We start from the raw sequence: 24,724 nt of genomic DNA, 5'->3' as shown, positions 1-24,724 counted from the left end.
ATTTCCCAAGTCATTAATACAAATTAACACAGAAGCTAAAAATGGAACCGAGGGAATATATGAGGGATAGAGGAAAATAAACAGAGATTGTTAAGGGGAAAGGGAGCACTGAGTTCAAACGTTTGTGTGAGTTTGTTTCTCACCTTGGAGGATGCGACCAGCTGTGCCGTGCTGGCAGCGATCTCGTGGGAGCAGACAATGAGCTCCTCATATTTGCCAGTGTGCAGCACCACCTTATCAGCAGACTCACTGTGGGAGAAACCAAACAAACAACACATCATCATCCCAATCCTCTAACATGGGACATTTCTGTATCACTCACACAATAACCACACTATGATAACAAGCTGAGACGACCCTCATGATAATGCACTTACACCATCTGCGTAGCTCCCCATCCCACAGCTTTGGAGGCAGAGATGAGTCCCTCAGTCCAACGGGAGTTCCTGGCGTAGAATTCCTTAATAGTGGCTGCACCCTAGAGAGAGAGAACATCAAGTCCAGCAGTGGTCAGGACGTTCATCTTTTAGCTAATGATAGGATGGATTTACATTTTCAACATTTAATTTTATATTTCAAGACTCACCCTTCCACCCTCAACAATCTCCTTCTGTAGGTCGGTGGATGTCAGGACCAACAGGTGGATGGCCTGAGTGGGATAGAGGAGAGGAGGGAATGCAAAAAATATATAAAAAAATATATATAACACACTGTGGCTTGTAGGCCTCGCAAGGTCTCGCACCCACTGTGAAATTTGGTGGAGGATCGGTGATGATCTGGGGGTGCTTCAGCAAGGCTGGAATCGGGCAGATGTGTCTTTGTGAAGGACGCATGAATCAAGCCATGAACAAGGTTGTCCTGGAAGAAAACTTGCTTCCTTCTGCTCTGACAATGTTCCCCAACTCTGAGGATTGTTTTTTCCAGCAGGACAATCAAGGTGTGGATGGAGGACCACCAGCTCAAGACCCTGTCATGGYCAGCCCWATCTCCAGACMTGAACCCCATTGAAAACCTCTAATGTGATCAAGAAGAAGATGGATGGTCACAAGCCATCAAACAAAGCTGATCTGCTTGAATTGTTGCGCCAGGCAGGAGTGGCATAAAGTTACCCAACATCAATGTGAAAGACTGGTGGAGAGCATGCCAAGATGCATGAAAGCTGTGATTGAAAATCAGGGTTATTCCACCAAATATTGATGTCTGAACTCTTCGTAAGTTAAAACAGTATTGTGTTGTTTAAAAAATAAATATTAAAATATTTTCTTTGCATTATTCGAGGTCTGACAACACTGCATATTTTTTGTTATTTGACCAGTTGTCATTTTTTGCAAATAAATGCTCTAAATAACAATATTTTTATTCTGAATTTAGGAGAAATGCTGTCAGTAGTTTATAGAATAAAACAAAACATTACAATTTTACCCAAACACATACCTATAAATAGTAAAACTAGAGAAACTGATCATTTTTCTTAATTTTTTCCAGAGCTGTATATATATATATATATATATTTTTTTTTTTAAATGGAGCATTATTAGGATGCCGATCAGACCTTTTGTGTAAGTCAACCGAAACAGTCATCTTACCTTCATCAGGTCTGTGCAGCTGTAGAGGATTCTATAAAACAAGGAGTAATATCATGGTGAGTGAAAGGGGATGAATGCATAAACAGTGCAAGTAACACATTGTACTGACCTCTCATTGACCTCGAGTTTGACCCCTGAGGTGTCCATTCGGGCCTGGTTCATCATTTCCTTTAGATACAGAAAGACTGCAAATGAGAGATGTCTAGATACAGAATGACTTACCCACGTTGTAAAACATAGGGTTGAGCTTTATATGGCATTCCTCGCTACAGTACGGTGCTCTAGATTCTATATGGTTGTGATCCTCACATCGATTCTGCGCACTGCCTTCTCAATTGCGGCTGATGTGGCTGCCATCTCCTTGTCCACCAGATCTCCCAGCTCATCCTGTCGCACATCCATGCCTTTAGGTCGCAGCTCCTAAACATTGGAAGAGGAGATGAGATTAAGAAGTAGGAAAAGAAGAGCGGGAGAAATGGAGAAGACTGCCCAGTAGCCTCTCACCTCCCCCAGCCTCAGGATCTTTTCAACCACTATGCGAATGGAGGCCGGGTCTGCCCTCTGAAGGGAGGCCTTGGACTTGAGATCCTTCAGGAACTGCAGACTCTGAGTGGCACAGCCCCTGCAATTCTCTGTCAGACCTGCAGAGTGCAAAAGTGCAAGATACACTCTGTGACACTATAATCACACACCAAATGGATTCAATATCTCATCCAGTAAGATACAACAAGATGCCTGTTTCAAACAATAATTCATTCTATTTGAAGAGAAGAATGTTCTTACGGTCGGAGTGGTCAGTGGGAGCCAAGTGTGCTGTGGCACTGCCGTTGATGATGGTGTCAGCAGCCAGGTGGGAGAAGTTGGTCAGGGCCCTCAGTAGCCCACCAGCATCTAGAGAACAGAAACACGACCAGAGAGAGAAGGTATCACTGCCAATTCTAGCACAGCCCAGCTCTGTCACTTATGACTATCACTGTGGTTGCTCAAAGACTACCAATTACAGTATATCAAAAACACGAAGTACCAAGTAATGAGCAACTCACCTCCCATGTTCGTCAGGTAGTCGGAGTGACCTTTTTTCACTTTGTCAATGGAGCCCAAAGTGGCCTCTGCCCGACTGACCAGGTAATCTGTGGTGATGGAGAGACAAAGGAAACGTTTGAAATGCAATATTGTTCTAGATCCAAAAATAATGAATGGAATGATGAGTAGATATCCATTCGTTTATCTATTCATCCGGTATCTCTCACTTTCTATTCTAAGTGACATGAACACCACTACTAGCTAAGGATCCCTAAGCACCCTCTCTGTGAGCATGTTCACTTATTTTAACCTGGGGAGCTGGTGCAGCGGATATGCAGGGGGTCGTCCAGCTTGGCCACAGCATCCTGAATGATGCACTCAGCCTCAGAGACCGTTCCCTGCAGCAGGGAGAACTGCTCCTCCAGCAGCTTCTGCTGCAACTGCACCTCACGTCTTGACTGCAAAGATGCAACAGTCAAACCCACAGTCACAGGGAAAAATAGATGGCACATACATACTAATGGGTTATCTTATATTGTGCACAGACAGCCAAATAGTTCATTGATTCAAGAAAATCTTTCACTTTGCACTGCACAGTGAGTAATGTGGGACTTGACCAGCAGTGTAGCTTTTACATGTCTATTTTCTCTTCTGCTATCAGCAAATTATATAGACAAGACAAAGCAGCGGACTGAGCTAGTCACTGCTCTGTGCTGCGTTGTCCTGACTCACCTTCTCCTGCAGCTTGCCCTGCAGCTCTCCCAGCTCCCTGGTGCTCCGCTCTCTCTCCTGCTGCAGAGAAGACTGCTGCAGCTGTGCAGCCTGGCTCAGGGACGACAGCTCGGCCTCCTTTTCACTCGCAGAGCGCATCAGGCGCTCTTTCTCTGCCTGCAGYGCCAACATAGAGCTGGTCAGCTGTTCCCCCACCTGGGAGAGAGGGAGTGATGGAAGGAGGAGAGAGAGGAGTGGGGAGAGAAGAGACAGAAAGAGGGAGATTGCATAACAATAGGTGCATTAACTGTTGTGAAGACAAGCATTTTCTGATGTTTGTGAGACTCATATGTTATCACAGAGTGCAGCTTCCTATGGGCTTTTCAGCCAATTATGGTTTTCATGACAGGAAAGTGCAACAATTCTTTTGCATGAGGGTGAATCAGATGAGCCATTACATAAGCGAGGGAATCCACTTTCTTTATTCAATATTTACTGCATCATCAGCACACACACACCTTCTCAGTGCGCTGCAGAGTGCCTTTGACATGTTCCACCTCAGCCCGCTTTTCATCAAAATCCCTTTTAAGCTTCTTCATCTCAAACTTCTGCTCCTCAAGCTGCAACAAGAAGAATATTCAGTAATTTTATTAAATGGCTAATACAGTACTGAAATATAACATTAACGGTACTAGCTCACTATTGTCAATACTCAGAATAAAGTAACCTTCATGTCAGCGTCCAGTTTGATGCGATCCACCTCGAAAGCCAGCTGCTGCTTGGTCCTCTCCACCTCCTCCTGGGTCTGCTGTGTTGCCGACAGAATCTTCACAGTGTCTGCACTCTGCCAGCACAATGTCACATGCACACTTTGTTAAACATTCTATTAACATTAAACAGAAAAATAATGCTCAGGTGAGTGTACAAGTAGTCACTTTTGCTCCCAATGAACCAAACAGAAAACCACAGAATGACAACAGAAGTAAGTGAGGTTCTGTACCTTCCTGAGCAGTTCAGCATGGCTGGACACCAGCTCAGTGTGCTTCTCCTTTAGCTTGGTGTAGCGCTGCTCTGTGGCCTGGGCTCTCGCTGGACAGTACAGAAGGGGTCAGAGACGAGAGAGAGATGTCAGAATGCGTTTTAAATAAAGTGTGACTGAACACGTATGCCAGACTTAGTGAGTGGCCTCTTACTCTCCGCCTCTCCGAAGGTGGCCTGCACGATCTCGTGTTCAGCGTTGCGGCGCCGCGTGGCCTCCAGCTCCATGCGCAGCTGTTCATTCTCCACCAGGGCACGCTGTTTCTGCACCCGCTGCTCTTCCAGCTCTGTCTCAAGGCTGTTAATCTGGGACTTGAGCTGTGTGATGTAGCGCTGGGCCTGCAGGAGGGARGAGGCAGGCAGGCAGACAGTCAGTCACCATAGTAAACCTCCTTTGGATAGATTATCAAGTACCACCATGGCATGGCACTAGTGGATGAGAGCCTCAGACAGGAGAAACATGTGTTGAGTGAAACAAAATAATTCTGAAATGTATCAATGTTGGGTTAGGATGGATTGATTGATTCAATAGTGATAGCTATGATGCTAACTACTAACATAAAAACATACAAATTCTGAGTAGTTTAACAGGCCACATAAGGAGCCAGCCATTTGCAGAAACCAGGGTAAACAGTACATCTCTCCCCAAGGCATGGTCTTCTCTGAACACAGACATCATTTTCCATTCTGAGACTAGTTGCCACATTCCACATGTCAAGATCAGTCTTTGCATCCACCCAACACATTACCTAAATTCATTTCCCATTTACACAAACAAATGTCCACCAGTCACAACTTTGTTATACATAATTAACATTTAAATATACTGAAGAAAAATATCAAATGCAAAAATTTCAAAGATTTTACTGAGTTACAGTTCATAAGTCAATTTAAATTAATTAATTAGGCCCTAATCTATGAATTTCAAATAACTGGGAATACAGATATGCATCTGTTGGTCAAAGATCCTTAAAAAAAAAAAGAAATTAAGTAGGGGCATGGATCAGAAAACCAGTCAGTATCCGGTGTGACCACCATCTGTCTCAAGCAGCGCGACATCTCCTTCGCATAGAGTTGACTAGGCTGTCGATTGTGGCCCGTGGAATGTTGTCCCACTCCTCTTAAATGTCTGTGCGAATTTGCTGGATATTGGCTAGAACACGCTGTTGTTCACATTGATCCAGAGCATCCCAAACATGCTCAATGGGTGACATGTCTGGTGAGTATGCAGGCCACCGAAGAACTGGGACATTTCAGCTTCCAGGAATTGTGTACAGATCCTTGCGACATGGGGCCGTGCATTACCATGCTGAAACATGAGGTGATGGCGGCGGATGAATGGCATGAGAATAGGCCTCAAGATCTCACCACAGTATCTCTGTGTATTCAAATTGCCATCTAAAAAACGCTAATTGTGTTCGTTGTCCGTAGCTTATGCCTGCCCATACCATAGGGCACTGTGGTGGTGGGGTTTTGTTAACAACTTTGACATCAGTAAACCACAGGCACACACACTACCCCATACGCGCTGTCTGCCATCTGCCCAGTAGTTGAAATTTGGATTAATCYGCGAAGAGCACATATTCGGTTGTGCAAACCCACAGTGTAATTAGCTGCCTGGTCTCAGACGATCCCGCAGGTGAAGAAGCCAGATGTGGAGGACCTGAGATGACATGGTTACACGTGGTCTGCGGTTGTGAGGCCGGTTGGACGAACTGCCAACTTCTCTAAAACAACGTTGGACGCGGCATATGGTATCGATATTAACATTAAATTATCTGGCAACAGCCCTAGTGGATATTCCTGCAGTCAGCATGCCAAATTGCACACTCCCTCAAAACTTGAGACATCTGTGGTATTGTGTTGCGTGTCAAAACTGCACATTTTAGAGTGGCCTTTTATTGTCCCCAGCACARGGTGCACCTATGTAACGATCATGCTGTTTAATCAGTTTCTTGATATCCCACACCTGTCAGGTAGATGGATTATCTTGGCAAAGGAGAAATACTCACTAACAGGGACGTAAACAAATTTGTGCACAACATTTGATAGTATTAAGCTTTTGGTACATATGGAACATTTCTGGGATATTTTATTTCAGCTCAAGAAACATGGGACCAACACTTTATATATGTTGCGTTTATATTTTTGTTCAATGTAGTATTATTACAAAGAGGAACAATAGATATCTTTGTTAACACGCACATCCTTAAAAATGCATAGGTGCTGAGCTAAAGACTGAATATGCTGCCAATTAACCGCCTTTATTGACAATGTTTCAATCAAACATGGCTCTTCATCAGGTATAAAGAGCAACAAGTCATTTATTATTGCAACAAGCATTTAAATCAACAAATGTGTACAACTGTAAAAATCTGTTTAAAGGAGTTAAAACACATGTCTACTTACCTCTCCTTTGACCCTTTCCAGATCTGCCCTCAATAGCGCCAAATCCTGCTGGAGGTTCTCAATCTGGATATCCCTGGAGACCAGAAGACATTCACTAACCATTAGCATACATAAGCACTGGCACACTCACACAACAAGAAAATTTCCAAACATACAGTACCAGTCAAAAGTTGACACCTACTCATTCAAGTGTTTTTATTTTTACTATTTTCTACATTGTAGAATAATAGTGAAGACATCAAAACTATGAAATAATACATATGAAATCATGTAGTAACCAAAGAAGTGTTCATCAAAATATATTTGAGATTCTTCAAAGTAGCCACCCTTTGCCTTGACAGCTTTGCACTCCTGGAATTCTCAACCAGCTTAATCTGGAATGCTTTTCCAACAGTCTTGAAGGAGTTCCCACATATGCTGAGCACTTGTTGGCTGCTTTTCCTTCACTCTGTGGTCCAATTCATCACAATTTAGTTGGGTTTGGGTGATTGTGGAAGCCAGGTCATCTGATGCAGCACTCATCACTCTCCTTCTTAGTCAAATAGCCCTTACACAGCCTGGAGGTGTGTTGGGTCATTGTCTTTTTGAAACACAAATGATAGTCCCACTAAGCCCAAACCAGATGGGATGGCGTATCGCCGCAGAATGCTGTGGTAGCCATTCTGGTTAAGTATACCTTGAATTCTAAATAAATCAGACCGTGTCAGCAAAAATATATAAAAAATAAAAAACATAAAAATGTTTTAATCACACCTCCTCCTGCATGCTTCACAGTAGGAACCACACGAGGAGATCATCCCTTCATCTTCATCTGCGGTTGTAACCAAAAATTCTCAAATTTGGACTCATCAGACCAAACGACAGATTTCCACTGGTCTAATGTCCATTGCTCGTGTTTCTTGGCCCAAGCAAGTCTCTTCTTATTGATGTCCTTTAGTAGTGGTTTCTTTGCAGCAATTCGACCATGAAGGCCCGACTCACGCAGTCTCCTCTGAACAGTGATGTTGAGATGTGTCTCTTATTGAACTCGGAAGCATTTATTTTGGCTGCAATCTGAGGTGCAGTTAACTCTAATGAACTTATCCTCTGCAGCAGAGGTAACTATGGGTCTTCCTTTCCTGTGGCGGTCCTCATGAGAGCCAGTTTCATCATAGGGCTTGATGGTTTTTGCGACTGCACTTGAAGAAACAAAGTTCTTGACATTTCCAGATTGACTGACCTTCATGTCTTAAAGTAATGATGGACTGTCGTTTCTCTTTACTTATTTGAGCCGTTCTTACCAAATAGGGCTATCTTCTGTAACCACCACTATCTTGTCACAACACAACAGATTGGCTCAAACGCATTAACTTTTAAGGCACACATGCTCATTGAAATGCATTCCAGGTGACTACCTCATGAAGCTAGTTGAGAGAATGCCAAGAGTGTGCAAAGCTGTCATCCAGGCAAATGGTGGCTACTTTGAAGAACCTCAAATATATTTTGATTTGTTAAACACTTTTTTATTTACTACATGATTCCATATATGTTATTTAATAGTTTTGATGTCTTCACTATTATTCTACAATGGTGTCCAAACTTGACTGGTACTGTATGTCAGTTAAAAAATGAATCAATCACCAGGTGAGTTCAACACGAGTTCTGTTTGCAGCAAACATGTTACTTAGTAACAATTTCAGTTATACAATTTGAATGAACTTCCCATAATGTTACCGTGAAACATCAAACAGCTACTATTTGTAAGAACTACCATAGATTTTTAGAGCAATAATAAAATTGCAAATTACTTTGCTATTCCTACTACATGTAATGGAAATTCTACATGTCCACATTATTATTTGTAGTGGCAGTTAAGACCCGAAACAGACACTTACGTTGGCCACACACTACCTTCTCAGACTTTAGCTAAAGTTAGCAAACGGTCGCAGCTAACACAAAACAAATTAAATATGTTAGCTAACTATTTCACTTGTTGAACGCACCCCAGTTTACATATCCTTTATTTTCAAGCACACCAATGGTAAAAGATGACAATGACTAACCTGTCATTGGCAGGTCCGAAAGTCTGATCAAATTTGTCGAACTGCTAAAAGAAAAAGTCAGATGACACATTAATGTTTACACAATCTATAGCCAAAATTAGTGATACCTTTATTAATAAGACATGAAAATCCAAGGGGCCAGACCTGTAATCTCAGAGCTCATGACCGTGACCTATGAGTCATACCTGTGGCACCATCATGCTGGGCATGGTGACGTCGCTGACATTGATAAGCGGTTCTGGGTCATCATCGTCATCATCCTCCTGCTGCTCGGGCTCATCCTCACTTGCGATGACCACCACTGGCCTCGCATGCTTGGCCAGGGAGGCCGCATGCAGGAAGTTAGGAGGAGACTGAGGATGAAGACACATAAATAAGACAGAGGACTGTAAACACAGATGGATACATTATCTAGGAAGTGTGGTTGAGTCCCAATACAGTGTCTTTCCCCTACTACAGTGGGGAGAACAAGTATTTGATACACTGCCGATTTTGCAGGTTTTCCTACTTACAAAGCATGTAGAGGTCTGTAATTTTTATCATAGGTACACTTCAACTGTGAGAGACGGAATCTAAAACAAAAATCCAGAAAATCACATTGTATGATTTTTAAGTAATTCATGTTGCATTATTGCATGACATAAGTATTTGATCACCTACCAACCAGTAAGAATTCCGGCTCTCACAGACCTGTTAGTTTTCTTTAAGAAGCCCTCCTGTTCTCCACTCATTACCTGTATTAACTGCACCTGTTTGAACTCGTTACCTGTATAAAAGACACCTGTCCACACACTCAAACAGACTCCAACCTCTCCACAATGGCCAAGACCAGAGAGCTGTGTAAGGACATCAGGGAAAATTGTAGACCTGTACAAGGCTGGAATGGGCTACAGGACAATAGCCCAGCTGGTGAGAAGGCAACAACTGTTGGCACAATTATTAGAAATGGAAGAAGTTCAAGATGACGGTCAATCACCCTCGGTCTGGGGCTCCTGCAAGATCTCACCTCGGGGGCACATGATCATGAGGAAGGTGAGGGATCAGCCCAGAACTACACGGCAGGACCTGGTCATGACCTGAAGAGAGCTGGGACCACAGTCTCAAAGAAAACCATTAGTAACACACTACGCCGTCATGGATTAAAATCCTGCAGCGCACACAAGGTCCCCTGCTCAAGCAGGCGCATGTCCAGGCCCGTCTGAAGTTTGCCAATGACCATCTGGATGATCCAGAGGAGAATGGGAGAAGGTCATGTGGTCTGATGATTCAAAATAGAGCTTTTTGGTCTAAACTCCATCGCCGTGTTTGGAGAAGAAGAAGGATGAGTACAACCCCAAGAACACCATCCCAACGTGAAGCATGGAGGTGGAAACATCATTTCTTTGGGGATGCTTTTCTGCAAAGGGGACAGGACGACTGCACCGTATTGAGGGGAGGATGGATGGGGCCATGTATTGCGAGATCTTAGCCAACAACCTCCTTCCCTCAGTAAGAGCATTGTGATGGGTCGTGGCTGGGTCTTCCAGCATGACAACGACCGCGAAACACACAGCCAGGGCAACTAAGGAGTGGCTCCGTAAGAAGTATCTCAAGGTCCTGGAGTGGCCTAGCCAGTCTCCAGACCTGAACCCAATAGAAATCTTTGGAGGGAGCTGAAAGTCCGTATTGCCAGCGACAGCCCCGAAAACCTGAAGGATCTGGAGAAGGTCTGTATGGAGGAGTGGGCCAAAATCCCTGCTGCAGTGTGTGCAAATGGTCAAGAACTACAGGAAACGTATGATCTCTGTAATTGCAAACAAAGGATTCTAGCAAATATTAAGTTCTGCTTTCTGATGTATCAAATACTTATGTCATGCAATAAAATGCTAATTAATTACTTAAAAATCATACAATGTGATTTTTGGGATTTTTGTTTTAGATTCCGTCTCTCACAGTTGAAGTGTACCTATGATAAAAATTACAGACCTCTACATGCTTTTTAAGTAGGAAAATCTGCAAAATCGGCAGTGTATCAAATACTTGTTCTCCCCACTGTATGTCTGTTTATGCTCTCACTTCTGGCAGCTTGGGGATCTGGATGAGTCTCTTGAAGTACAGCATGTCTCTGGCTTTGTTGAAGAAGGTCTTGAGGCTGTAAGGCAAGGCAAAATATTCCAACCACTGATTCAAATGATGCTTCCAAAATAGGAATATAACATTTTCGAAACTGTGTTGTTTCATATACAGTATGTGTATAGGACAGAATGCAATAGAATACACTTCAGGTGGTAGCGGCAGGTGGCCTATTGGTTAGAGCATTGGACTAGTAACCGAAAGGTTGCAAGATCGAATCCCCGAGCTGACAAGGTAAAAATCTGTCTTTCTGCCCCTGAACAAGGCAGTTAACCCACTATTCCTAGGCATAATTGAAAATAAGAATTTGCTCTTAACTGACTTTCCTAGTTAAATAAAAGGTAAAATAAAAATAAATAAATTGATCTGAAGAGAAATTAGTTGGTTATCTTAGGTACAAGATACCCACTATCCAGAGGCACTAATACATCAAGCTTCCTCTCTGCCATCTTTCTGGGCTGATCATTGTGCAGGTCGATAACATTAACACGTCACCTGGTACACTGCTCAGATTCAACCTCTTTTCACTTTCAGAGGTGTGCATAGGATACCGATGTCATGATGACACATTGAAATGGGTGGAAGTTGGGTGGTAGGGATGAGTATATTTGCATCGACTCAGGGTAACACAGGCCAGGGAGAGGCAAGATTGTGTTGCAGCCTCCCCTATTGTACTTAGGCTCCCTCCCTCTCTTCCCTAACGCCCTCATTTAATAACAGCCTGAGGCCCTGGGTGACTTACCTGTGGAACTGGTCATGAAAACGATCACGGTGTCCTTGCAAGGTGTCTGCTGGGAGACCTGAAATCCAGGACATGCAAGAGACAGTCACTAAAAAGACTGAAACAAGTGTTGTTATCAAGTCACCAAAGTATAGTTTTAAGCAAGTAGAAATACTAAACTACTATTAAAATATCAAGCATACCGATTTCTGATCTCTAGTTATGTAACTCTCATTGATGTTACAGTACATGTTGAAAAATAGAATCAAGCAGTTAAGTTAGTGGAACTGACAGCGTTTGAACTACTTTGCCGATATGAAATACAGTCAATCATAATGTCAGTAAAAAATATCAAATTCCCAGTTTAACGACATATCCACAGTTAGCATATCGCTTAGTTGTCAAGCAAATGTATTTTGCATCGATCAAATTGGCTGGCAGGCAAATTGACAACTGAATTGGAAAACTGAATTGGAAAACGTGGGTTGGGACCAGGGGTGAAATAGGCAGTACTGTACGGTATGGCGTGCCAGCAAAATAAATAGTGGTGGTACGCCGTACCGGTAAAACGTKAGCCTATCACAATTAATAGGCTACAACATGCCAAACAAACTATAGGCTATTAAACATTACTGCATGTCAGACGTATAAAAATAAAAATAGGGAATGGACTTTAAACCAGGTAGTATACGCTCCAAATTGCGTTGTGGTTTGAGGATTACAATCGCAGAATGTCATTACAATACATGTAGGTGTTTTGTAACAGATCTCTTTCCATTCACCAAATTGCCGGTGCACAGGGCACTGTTGGGGTTTGTATGCKGAAATAATTTTGTGAGTGGGCGAATGTGCGCAGGTAGCCTACAGGAGCGCTTTTGTTAAGTGATTGTTTGACAATCAGATGAAAACATCATGACTGGTTGTGTTTATGCCACAACAACAACAAAAAAGGTATAAACGGCGTATCCATAAGGCTTGGGGAATCTAAGCTTTCACTAAAGTAAATTTAATTGGCAAAATTATATAGCTTAATTAGCTTACTCCTGTCTATACATAAATAAAATCATTCAAAATAGGCTACTACACCAGAACGCACGATAAGGCCACAGAGGATCATTAAAGATGAATTTAAAAAAAAAACTGTGGATAGCCTACAGTCGGAAGTGCCCGCAATTTGGCAGCACGCGCTGTAAATACCAAACAGATTATTGTTGAGTTGTGACAGTCAGTGTAAAGCAGAGACCCAGCCAGGCATATCGCAATATTTWAAAATACAAATCGCGGAAAAACAGTTTGGAAAGCAAATGGCTGTTGATGTAAAGATATGACTCAAGTCTGTCTTTTAGTTATCAACATTCTTAACTTAATTGAGCTAACAGTAGCCTTTCTTATTGGCACCAGCTGAGAACATCGGCCATCTCCCCGGTGAGGGCTACCCTGTCATTTTTGTAGTATAAAAAACAATGTGTGCGCAGACTTGGGTGTCCCATACCATTAAGCAATTACAATGTACTTTCACTTACGGTTGGGACAGCATGCTATGGCGGGCAAGCTGCAGAAGGAGGAGCAGGCTACTATTCCCCGTCGTTTATCAGTGCAATTTTGACAGCTAAATAACTGAAATGTTGACAGTTCATCTATATGGTTGTTTCATCGATAGGATTGCGTTCCCAAATGTAAGAGGACTCCCATTTGCAGAAATTGGCAAATGCTTTCTAATGATCTAAAGTCGCACTGTTGCTACTGCCTGTAAACACATAGCCCACTTCAAAGTGAATGATGGCAGGCTTGTGTGGCAAATGGCTTATTTGCATATAGGTCTACTGTTGCTCCAATTTGCTATGGCCATCGGTCTCTGGACAGGACAGATGTTTTTATTTCCTGCAGTGTCTATTAATTGTCCAAATGCACAGCCACTTTCCCACTCTATATTGCTATAGAAATTTCAAAAATGCTTTACTATAGCACATTCCCAAACATTTTATACCTAAAAAAAATTACCATATGTAAAAAAATATATATTAAAAAGGTGTCTATTCTTCCTGGGGGTGTAAATTAATAGATTTTAATAAGATTTCATGTTGCTAAAATGCTGTCAGTTCCACTTTAAAAGATACATAAGTGGTCAAACGTACAGGCATGCAGTTTGAAAAGCAGCTTGACGGTGAAGTGGTAGAGGTGACTGCAGTCCTGGATGACCTGGACGAGGGGGGACAGGCGACACTGGCCTGACGTCGTCGTAGAGATAGCAATGGACGTGTTGAGCTGCCGGATCACTGCAGATCACAGAAACACACCAATGTAGGAAAAACATAAACACATCCACACAAACACATGGCCTCAATTGGCAGGATTTGGAATTGATGGCTTGCCTGGGTGAAACACTTCTCTGTCACTGGTTCAGAAATACAACACTGAGACAATAGCTCACATATTCATGAATCACCCACTGAGTGGGTGTAAAATAGTTCTCAGCAGATCTAGGGTGGGTAGAAGGAAGAATGCAGTTAGGAGCTCCCATGTTTCCTAAGTACCAGATGTCCAAGTTAGTAAGTCAGGCAGGGTTGTTTACAATTGCAGAGTTTGTTTATGGTTGTTCAGGATGACAGGCGGCGACAACATCCTGCAGGGCATGATGCCATTACAGCCAATCAGAAGAAACATAATTAATGTCCTCTAATTGCAAACATTTAGAACTTATTAATATGGTTTTGGTGAAATTACATCGGAGGGCCCTAATCATATTAAACAAGTGGTTTAGAAATGTGTTTAATTTACACAAGGTAAACATCCCTTGATAAAGTATAGTCATTTTGGGCGATTAAGTCACTCCCTCGACAGCAGCACAAGTGTGCTCACAAGTTTTATTTAGCTGGCTGCTATCCTGTCCCTATTCCATTTCCGAAACAAACAGTTGATGGAAACAGGCCACTGCACTGTAGCTCTGGTTACCCATCCATTGAGAGGTGGAGGTAGGTAAATAGGGGAGAAGAGGGAGATTCTCACCTGTCTCGGCTAGCCTCAACTCTGCATCCAGGTAATCAAACACTTTCACAGTGAGCTGGAACCTACAGGAGGGAAGTCAATACCACCCTTAGTAACACAAGGCTAATGACTTCCTTAAGGAAAGACCAGCAGGCTCTCTCCCCAGTCTCCACAGTACTCCAACTAAATGGTATGATAGTTTCCTTTGAATCAGAGAGCATGACATTTGTATCTTATATCAATAATTGACTTCCCCTGAGTTATGCCAATCAAATGTATACGGATTTCTATGACATCTGTATGATATTCTGATAACTCAATAACAGGAGAGGGAGTGCACAGCCAAGAGTGCCAGGGATGTGTGGAGAGGGAGGAGTAGAGAACACTCACACATTATTGACGTCTGTTCCTGCAACACGCTCTAGAACCTCATCTGTCACCTCTAGGTTGGATCGGATTTCAGAATGCTGCATGGAAGACAAAAGGATGGCAAAAGTGATCCAACATTAAAACGATCTAAATCACATTAATTCAAATTACATACATTGTTTGTTCAACTAGGTGGCATTTTGTGAAAGCACTTGTGGCAAAGCAATGCATACAATGGTAAGATTAGCCAAGGTCCCATGGTAAAACATGCCGTCCCCCAAAACTGTAGAGGGTGCTCTTACCTTCGTGTGAAACTCCATCTTTGTGCAAAGGAGCTTACAGTACAGAGCCACCAGCTGTCCATATCTGTCATGAAGGTTGCCCTGGAAACAATAGGAGCAAGCAACAAGCATTACGCTTTGCTGCAACAAATATTTAGCTTTGCTTTATTTGAAGATGGAAAGAAGAAGCCTTTCCTCTCGACACACTCCTCTCTTCAAGACATGCTCCAGTACTTTGGCGACTAGTAAGTATGTTTTAAACCTCCCACTTTGGGCTGGATGTGTCAATGTGTAGTTCATACATGCATAATCTATGAACAGAATTACTGTCTTAATTWCTGCCTCAAATAGCCATGAAATCCCTAGTTTGAAAGCAACTGTTTTCTGGAAGCTGTGCTACGCCATTTTCCCTACATTTCCCCCCACATGGGCCAGCCCCTCACCATTTGAGTGACAGCTAGCAAGAATCACACACAGCCGCGCAAGAGAGAGCAATGACGTAGTACGCAATTTTCGGGGACCACTTTTGGCTCGTGAGCGCTACTTTCAGAACTACTGGCTAAAAAGTATACAAAAGTACCAGATAATCTAACTGCAGCCAACAGAGATCAACTCTGGCTGCACAAGAAGCACAATTACTGTATGAGGGGGAAAAGAAGATGATTGAAAAGAGGTTTTCAAAACTTCTGCATTTTTACCTAAATTAAAAAATKTAAGCAAGGGATATTTCCCCATTTTAAGTAATTTGACATTGAATTTCTTCACCCAAAATCTCAACCCATTCAAGCACCCCTTGACAAAAACACAGCACAATCCCCACTCACCCATAGTTGCCCCATCTCAACTATGTTACCGTGATGTCTCATGCAGTCCTGAAGGCTCTGGAGGGCAAAAGGGGGAGTGATAATGTCAATTCAATAATAGTACTGTAACTTAATTTTCAATTTAGCAATTATACAATTTCAGCATTAAGCCAATATTACTGGACTAATTAAGGCCATGGAGGTCAGCATAAAAAAAACAATGCTTAATTAATACACCGTCTATGAGTTTGAGAGCTCAGCTCAAAGCAATACGGCATTGTTGTTGTTTTTTTAAATGTAGGCTACCAATTAGGCAGGACTTTTAGGCAGGAATTAAAAACCCTAATACAGAGTAGTGTATAGAGCGGAGAGCAGGTTTTTACATTATGGTGGCCATCCCGCAGCACTTTGTGAAGCACGTGACAGAACTTCCAGCTGAGGATGGAGTTGCTGGACAAGGGGATGCCCAAGGCATAGGACCAGAAGGTAAAGGCCCCCTTCTCCCTGTAGGTCCCCAGAATTATCCCTGTAGGGGCCATCAAGGAAGAGCCAACCAGCAAAATACAAAGCCAAAATAATACCTTCACTTGGTCCCTCACATATAATTTTACTTTCTCTCCCTCTCATGTGCGATGGAGAATAAAAATCACACCATTTCAGCCCCTCTATTTTACTACATTACATATAACAAAACACAGTTTAATAATGTATACTGAACACTAAATCATCCCAGGAGCATAAAAYACATTGTAAATTGAGGAGAGTTAGCAAGTCATTATTCCACTGTACCGTGTGCACGTGACCAATAAACTTTGATTTCATTTGATAAGCATTGTTGCCATAGAATACATTTAGCAGTAAAATATCCTGGGTGAATGCTAGGTTGAAGATAACTTATACCATGGCATTGATGAATACTTGTTTCGGATTGGCTTGAAGGGCATTCTAGAGCGTGCATTACTTCCCTATAACGCATGGTATATCAGCACGGTAGAATTCAATGGCTATATACTCAGGACTCCATGCGTTCTCTGGAAAACAATTCAACTCCGTGGGAGGTTAGTTCCACTCCACTAGCGCGCCGTGGAACACACCTTCAACATTGTTTATTATTTTCCATAGAACGCATAGCCCCTCAATTATTCCTTACATAATAATTCCATGCAGAAAATAAACAAATTCACTGAACCAGCGCCAGAGCGAAAATGACAGAGAACGGTAGCAGTACAGAAAGTTTGCAATTGTAGTGAATTTCAGATAACTACTCAACAAACACATGGCATAACTGTTTGTCATTTTATTCATTTAAACTTTTTTCAAATGATCTACAGCCACTTTATTACTTGATTTTTCCGTCCGCTGGTTACATTTTYAATGCTAATCCTGCAGAATCAGCAACAGCACTGGTCCAATGAATGTGTTAATTTTCAAACGCTCTGCATGGAATTATTTTGGTCTTAACCTTCATTATTTTTATCATTGGAGTGATGTATAGCCTACATGGCAAAAGTCAGCTCTAAAAACCAATTACCTTTACAGAACACATGATTACATTGTACAGTATATCAAACAGGGTTGGGGTTCAACAGTGTAACTCCCCAGTGGTTAAAAACAGCCCAGTTATTCGGCACAGTGGGTTATCAGGCATACAAAGTTTGGAGCACATAATAGCAAAAAAGGTTTACTGTTCCCAGTTTGGTGTTATATTGAAGGATACGGCGTGCATGTTTCTCTTTCACAGGCGCCTCGTTGGAGTTGATGGCTTTGCTGATGCTGCTGAGCTGAAAGAGAGAGGAGAGAAAGGACGGGTTGAGGCCATCAGTTACTATGGCTACTGAACTACCACTCAGTGACAAAGCATATTTTAAAGGGATACTTCAGGATTTTGGCAATGAGGCCATTTATCTACTTCCCCAGAGTCAGGTGAACTCGTGGATACCATTTATATGCTTCTGTGTCCAGTATGAAGGAAGGAAGTTAGAAATAGTTTCGCGAGTCCAATGCTAACTAGCTTTAGCACAATGACTGGAAGTTTATAGCTATCTGCTAGCATGCTAGTAGATACCCATAGACTTCCAGTCATTGCACTAATGCTTATTACAGAGGATTTTGTAATAAAAGTTAATAATCTCTCAATCATCTGGTTGTTTTAGGCTACCGTAAGTAATGGGGACTGAAAAAGCCACTAGTATATCTGTTCTATATACTTGGGTGTGTCCCCCCCAAAAATGTTGTGACCAACTTTTTATTTAGTTTTGTAATTTTATTTTCTGTCCTGGCTTCTCAGGCATCTTGGCCAACAGGTAGAACTAGTCTGAGTRAATGGAGAGAGGAAGTGAGAGAAGCAGATAGTCAGAGCTAGGTCTCAACACTTTCCTCAAAGCGTACGCGTTTCAGTGGCGATCGGTGACGTTTAAGCTGAGGGAGGAGTTTTTTAATTAATGAGCATGGCCTTATTTMTATTACAGCATATTGGATGACTGTCATTCAAATTCCATTCACCCAGTTTAATATCAATAGGTTTAGGCTACTATATGATACTCAAATTTTCCATATACAGTGACACATTCAATACCACCTTGCACACTCTTGCCTGCATCTAGGTGACCTAGGGTGTACTCAGTAGTCCAACAGTTGCAAACCGTTTTTATTGGAAAATTCAGGTATTTATCCCAGTTTCCTTCTGTTTAAGAAATGTTTTTCAACAGAATCGGCAGAATGAATACACCCCTGATCACACGCAAACAGTTCACTTTCATAGCCACATACAAAACACCTTGTTTTCCTTCTCGCATCTACGTGCTCTTTTCCTATCTCCCTTTTCACGAGCAGGCCCAGTGACAAATTAGTAAAACCAAAAGAAAAAAAGTTTACCTTGACTTGGAAGAGTTCCAGTGTTGGATAGTCATACCCAGCTAGCTAACATAGCATCCTCTGTTCGAGTAGGCGAAAGGAGCTAGCTAAGTAAGTGAACCAAACGGTTTTTTTTGTTGAGAAATCTCTCTGCCCCCGTCTCAAACTGTTGTCTTTCTCTTTGAGTCAACTACTCAGCACATGTTATGCACTGCAGTGCTAGCTAGCTGTAGCTCATGCTTTCAGTACTAGATTAATTCTCTGATACTTTGATTGGGTGGACAACATGTCAGTTCATGCTGCATGAGCTCTGATAGGTTGGAGGATGTCCTCCAGAAGTTGTCATAATTACTGTGTAAGTCTATGGAAGGAAGGGGGTGAGAACCATGAGCCTCCTAGGTTTTGTAATGAAGTCAAGCTAGCTGTCCTCGGGCTCCACCATGGCACTACCCTACAGAGTACTGTTGAGGCTACTGTAGACCTTCATTGCAAAACTGTGTTTTAATCAATTATTTGGCGACGAATATATTTTGTCTAGTTATCTAGAAAGGACAACTTCTTAATTTTTATTAAATTCACAGGAGGATGGTCCTCCCCTTCCTCCTCTGAGGAGCCTCCACTGGTGCTTGTACAGTACACGGGGTTGCCCAGTCATTGATAAAGGCTTAGTTAGTAACACCAGAAGATAAGGGGAATACTCTGAATCCCAAACATGACAAGCATATTGTGACATCTGATACAAATACCAGTGTCTTTTCAGCCAGTCACCCTTAGTCTAGCTTGTCCCAACATAAGATCTGTAATGCATCTTCAACAGTKATGAACATGCAGAGAACAAGCTATTTTCTGACTGACCCATATGGACCCACTGAAGACAAGCTCTACCGATTTCAATTAATAAATGAGGGAAATATGGGTAACACATAATTCTGTAGCACATGTCCAAATTCTGACTCCAGACTTGAGTGAAGGGAGGAGCAACAGCACTGAACAATGGACTAACAAAGCATTCCTCACACAAGAACACAGAAGCATTGGCCAATAGAAACTCATTCTGAGGTCACCACCCACTCACTGCGGCCCTGAATGAATACACATCAAGTGAAAAGGACAAGACGTTCAGAGCTCTGGATCCCCTGTTCACTCACAGCCTGCTGTTCTATTTAATTTAAATTCATTACATAACCAACTGACTAATCCAGCTTGGAGTGACATGCATGAGCTGTTATGGTTCATTTATGCGGATTCTCTGGTACTGTCATGGCCTTCAATAACCCACAAGTCCCAAACCACCACCCCGACAGAAGAGACAATGGTATGTTACACCGAGCATCGGAAAATGTAAGTCTGTACTCACACACGCATACATTCTGCCCCACTGAGTCACTCAATCGCAAAATAATCCCACAAACAGGCTCACACAGACTTACACATTTCCTTTACCAACTTGCTGTATACACAGTCACACAGTTAATTCCCTCACTCTAGAATGCACACATCTTATCATACACATAGGGGAGGAGGAACACAATCTCCGCACCCGGAATTCAAGGCAGGCCTGGCAAAATTTGCCAGCAATCCCAGAAATGCATAAAGACCTAATTTAGTTCGTGAAACGCAACAGACCACAACCCACCAACCTCCTCCAAAACATACAGTCACTAAACAAAGCACAGGGGGGCTACTGTGCGCCTAAGGGGAGAGTTGGAAGGAGAGAAAGAGACAGAGTCTTGGTTAATGTGGACCCCTCCTTGTGAGGCTACTGCTAGTGCTAGCTAGCCCCCTGGCTTATAGGGGTCCAGAGCAAGTGGTGGTCTGGAGGGGTGCATGACAATGAGGGGTTTGTGGGAGGAGGAAGACCCGTCAGCTGGGGTAGAAGATCGGGTTGAGGGAGGCCACGCTCTGGCACAGAGGCCTTGACAGATAGCCATGGAGCAGCATGGCTGCAGGGAGGCTCCCTAATACATTCAGACTAACTGTCACTCAGAGAGGAGAGGGAGAAGTAGAGGGGGAGGGAGGGAAGTAGAGGGGGACAGAGAGAGTGTGAGTGAAAAAGATAGGGAGTGTGAGGGCGAAAGGACACGAGGGGGAAGGGGGAGGAAGGGAGATCCTTGTTACACTAACCTTATCAGAAACTGCATACAGTGCATAATGCAGTGAAGTGTGAGCAATGCAATTTACAGAACTGCTTGAAATCTAGAATTGGAGATTGGCAATGTCACAAACCAACAAAAGACCTACCCCATCCCCCACTCATTCATACAAAGAAACAAACATCATTAAAACATTCAACAGCAATGCCATAAGGTCAGAAAAGTTTACATTAATCTGGTTGGAAACAGGAGAAGCTGGTCAACTGTGATCTATGTAGGCCAGAGACAGTCTGACACCATAACATTGAACCTGGTCCCAAACATGTCTAAAATCCCCCAATAGAGGGAGAAGTAGTGAGAGGGATTGAGGGAGAGATGATCCCAGCCTAATCCCTGAGGCCAGTCGGAAGATTCACCACCAGAAACTCGCCACACACACACACTCCGCTTTCACCCCTCCCATCCCCGATCACTCCCTTCTTACCTTTTCATCTTCTCCCTTCTTGCCTTTAAGCAGCAGTGTGTCTATGTGCTTAGACATCCCTGACAGAAGGACTATAGCTAGTGGAGACAGCAGCAACACCTCTAGTCTACTCCACACTGGGCAGTCAGGTGCCCTGCATTGACTCTAGGTATTGCATTTCTTATCAGCTTAATTCAACAGACTGCTGCTGCGGCTCTGGCTGTCAAGGTCAGACACAGATCCAAGCACTGCACGGCTGCCACTATTAATGCTGTTAATAAACTAGTGTAAACACACTGCTAATGAGGCTGAACAGACTGTCTGGTTATGTGAGCATTAACTAGTCTAGCACTAATTCACTGGGAGTGTTGAGAAGAGTGGAGCAGCAGTCTAATGCACTGCATCTGTGCTAGAGGCGTCACTACAGACACCCTGGTTCGAATCGAGGCTGTATCACAACCGGCCGTGATTTGGATTCCCATAGGGCGGTGCACAATTGGCCCAGCGTCATTGTAAATAAGAATTTGTTCTTAACTGACTTGCCTAGTTAAATAAAAGGTTAAATAAACAAAAAAAAACATTTAATTTCAACAAGTCAGTTTCAATTATCATTATCCCAACATCAAATACTAGCTGTTTTCATAAAACAGCCTTTCATGGCCATTATGTAAATGGCCATGTGTTACATTTCTCCTTGACTCCTGCTTTCTTGTATTTTGTCTACCAGACAGCACAACAATTGCTGGCTCAGTCTCTTACAGCGATGATACAGACAGAAATCTGAGCCCTAGACTGGCCTTTGATTAAACTATTCTGTCCTCACCCCTGCTGCTTCTTCTCCTAAGCGAGACATCCTACACAGATATACAGTGCATTCAGAAAGTATTCAGACCCCTTGACTTTTTCCAAATTGTATTATGTTAACTTTTTTTCCCTTTTTTTTTATATATATTAAATTGTTTCCCCCATTATCTACACACAATACCCCATAATGACAAAGCAAAAAAGTGTTTGGAAATGTCTGCAAATGTATTAAAAATAAAAAGCTGAAATATCACATTTACATAAGTATTCAAACCCTTTACTCAGTACTTTGTTGAAGCACCTTTGGCAGCGTTTACAGCCTCAAGTCGTCTTAGGTATGACACTACAAGCTTGGCACACCTGTATTTGGGGAGTTTCTCCCATTCTCTCTGCAGATCCTCAAGCTCTGTCAGGTTGGATGGGGAGATTTTCTGCACAACTATTTTCAGGTCTCGCCAGAGATGTTCGATCTGGGCCACTCAAGGACATTCAGATACTTGTCCCGAAGCCACTCCTGCGTTGTCTTGGCTGTGAGCTTAGTGTTGTTGTCTTGTTGGAAGGTGTACGTTCTCCCCACTGAGGTCCTGAGCARGTTTTCATCAAGGTTCTCTGTACTTTCTCCATTCATCTTTCCCTCGATCCTGACTAGTCTCCCATTCCTTGCCGCTGAAAAACATCCCCAAGCATGATGCTGCCACCACCATGCTTCACCGTAGGGATGGTGCCAGATTTCCTCCAGACGTGACGCTTGGCATTCAGGCCAAAGACTTCAATCTTGATTTCATCAGACCGGAGAATCTTGTTTCTCATGGTCTGAGAGTCTTTAGGTGCCTTTTGGCAAACTCCAAGCAGGCTGTCATGTGCCTTTTACTGAGGAGTGGCTTCTGTCTGGCCACTCTACCATAAAGGCCTGATTGGTGGAGAGCTGCAGAGATGGTTATCCTTCTGGAAGGTTCTCCCATCTCCACAGAGGAACTCTGGAGCTCTGTCACCTCCCTGACCAAGGCCCTTCTCCCCCGATTGCTCAGTTTGGCGGGGCGGCCAGCTCTAGAAGAGTCATGGTGGTTCCAAACTTCTTCCATTTAAGAAGGATGGAGGCCACTGTGTTCTTGGGGACCTTCAAAGCTGCAGACATTTTTTGGTAACCTTCCCCAGATCTGTGCCTCGACACAATCCTGTCTAGGAGCTCTGACATGTACTGTCAATTGTGGGATGTTATATAGACAGGTGTGCCTTTCCAAATCATGTCCAATCATTTGAATTTACCACAAGTGGACTCCAATCAAGTTGTAGAAACATCAAGGACAATCAATGGAAACAGGATGCACCTGAGCTCAATTGAGTATCATAGCAAAGGGTCTGAATACTTACAGTACCAGTCAAAAGTTGACACACCAACTCATTCAAGGGTTTCTTTATTTTTACTATTTTCTACATTGTAGAATTATAATAGTGAAGACATCAAAACACATATGGAATCATGTAGTAACTAAAATTGTTAAACAAATATTTAATATTTTTCAAAGTAGCCACCCTTTGCCTTGATAGCGCTTTGCACACTTGGCACTCTCAACCAGCTTCACCAGGAATGCTTTTCCAACAGTCTCTCCAACAGAGTTCCCACATACTGAGCACTTGTTGGCTGCTTTTCCTTCACTCTGCAGTCCAACTCATTCCAAATCATCTCAATTGGGTTGAGGTTGGGTGATTGTGGAGGCCAGGTCATCTGAAGCAGCACTCCATCACTCTCCCTCTTGGTCAAATAGCCCTTACACAGCCTGGAGGTGTGTTGGGTCATTGTCCTGTTGAAAAACAAATGATAGTCCCACTAAGCACAAACCAGGTGGAATGGCGTATCGCTGCAGAATGCTGTGGAGCCATGCTGGTTTAGTGTGCCTTGAATTCTAAATAAATCACAACAGTGTCACCAGCCCCACACYTCCATGCTTCACGTTGGGAACCACACGTGGCGATCACACGTTCACCTACTCTGCGTCTCACAAAGACACGGCGGTTGCAACCAAAAATCTYAAATTTGGACTCAGACCAAAAGGACAGATTTTCACCGGTCTAATGTTCATTGCTTGTGTTGGCCCAACCAAGTCTCTTCTTATTATTGGTGTCCTTTAATAGTGGTTTCTTTGCACCAATTCGACMATGAAGGCCTGATTCACGCAGTCTACTTTGAACAGTTGATGTTGAGATGTGTCTGTTATTGAACTCTGAAGCATTTATTTGGGCTGCAATCGGAGGTGCAGTTAACTCTAATGAACTTATCCTCTGCAGCAGAAGTAACTCTGGGTCTTCCTTTCCTGTGACCGTCCTCATGAGAGCCAGTTTCATCACAGCGCTTGATGGTTTTTGCGACTGCACTTGAAGAAACTTTCAAAGTTGTTGACATTTCCCGCATTAAAGTAATGGCCTGTCGTTT

At 42.9% G+C, this 24,724-nt stretch overlaps 1 protein-coding gene across 3 annotated transcripts in view; it reads right to left on the bottom strand.

The window, feature by feature from the left end:
* Positions 1 to 24,724, bottom strand: part of LOC111974603 (huntingtin-interacting protein 1-related protein-like) — a 34,838-nt gene that overhangs the window by 3,909 nt on the left and 6,205 nt on the right. Inside the window, exons 1-28 of one of the 3 annotated variants that reach the window (XM_024002465.2) lie at positions 21,511 to 21,602; positions 17,798 to 17,861; positions 16,464 to 16,606; positions 16,102 to 16,158; positions 15,299 to 15,379; positions 15,018 to 15,094; positions 14,649 to 14,710; positions 13,778 to 13,918; positions 11,664 to 11,721; positions 10,865 to 10,940; positions 8,995 to 9,162; positions 8,810 to 8,853; positions 6,768 to 6,840; positions 4,514 to 4,697; positions 4,321 to 4,409; positions 4,048 to 4,164; positions 3,839 to 3,940; positions 3,342 to 3,536; positions 2,920 to 3,067; positions 2,630 to 2,716; positions 2,370 to 2,477; positions 2,091 to 2,227; positions 1,896 to 2,006; positions 1,696 to 1,754; positions 1,587 to 1,617; positions 587 to 649; positions 378 to 478; positions 144 to 249 (exon numbers count right to left, since the gene is read on the bottom strand). In XM_024002465.2, coding sequence (XP_023858233.1) covers positions 144 to 249; positions 378 to 478; positions 587 to 649; positions 1,587 to 1,617; positions 1,696 to 1,754; positions 1,896 to 2,006; positions 2,091 to 2,227; positions 2,370 to 2,477; positions 2,630 to 2,716; positions 2,920 to 3,067; positions 3,342 to 3,536; positions 3,839 to 3,940; positions 4,048 to 4,164; positions 4,321 to 4,409; positions 4,514 to 4,697; positions 6,768 to 6,840; positions 8,810 to 8,853; positions 8,995 to 9,162; positions 10,865 to 10,940; positions 11,664 to 11,721; positions 13,778 to 13,918; positions 14,649 to 14,710; positions 15,018 to 15,094; positions 15,299 to 15,379; positions 16,102 to 16,158; positions 16,464 to 16,606; positions 17,798 to 17,861; positions 21,511 to 21,567 — 2,739 coding nt within the window. In that variant the 5' untranslated portion in view covers positions 21,568 to 21,602. Of the gene's footprint in view, positions 1 to 143; positions 250 to 377; positions 479 to 586; positions 650 to 1,586; positions 1,618 to 1,695; positions 1,755 to 1,895; positions 2,007 to 2,090; positions 2,228 to 2,369; positions 2,478 to 2,629; positions 2,717 to 2,919; positions 3,068 to 3,341; positions 3,537 to 3,838; positions 3,941 to 4,047; positions 4,165 to 4,320; positions 4,410 to 4,513; positions 4,698 to 6,767; positions 6,841 to 8,809; positions 8,854 to 8,994; positions 9,163 to 10,864; positions 10,941 to 11,663; positions 11,722 to 13,777; positions 13,919 to 14,648; positions 14,711 to 15,017; positions 15,095 to 15,298; positions 15,380 to 16,101; positions 16,159 to 16,463; positions 16,607 to 17,797; positions 17,862 to 21,510; positions 21,603 to 24,724 lie in introns of those variants that run through there. The other 2 variants (XM_024002463.2, XM_024002464.2) reach the window with 2 other exon arrangements.

Source organism: Salvelinus sp. IW2-2015, linkage group LG15, assembly GCF_002910315.2.
Source record: "Salvelinus sp. IW2-2015 linkage group LG15, ASM291031v2, whole genome shotgun sequence".
NCBI classification, from domain to species: Eukaryota; Metazoa; Chordata; class Actinopteri; order Salmoniformes; family Salmonidae; genus Salvelinus; species Salvelinus sp. IW2-2015.
The sequence above is the reverse complement of the archived record's forward strand: the minus strand, read 5'-3'. Positions and strand labels throughout refer to the sequence as shown.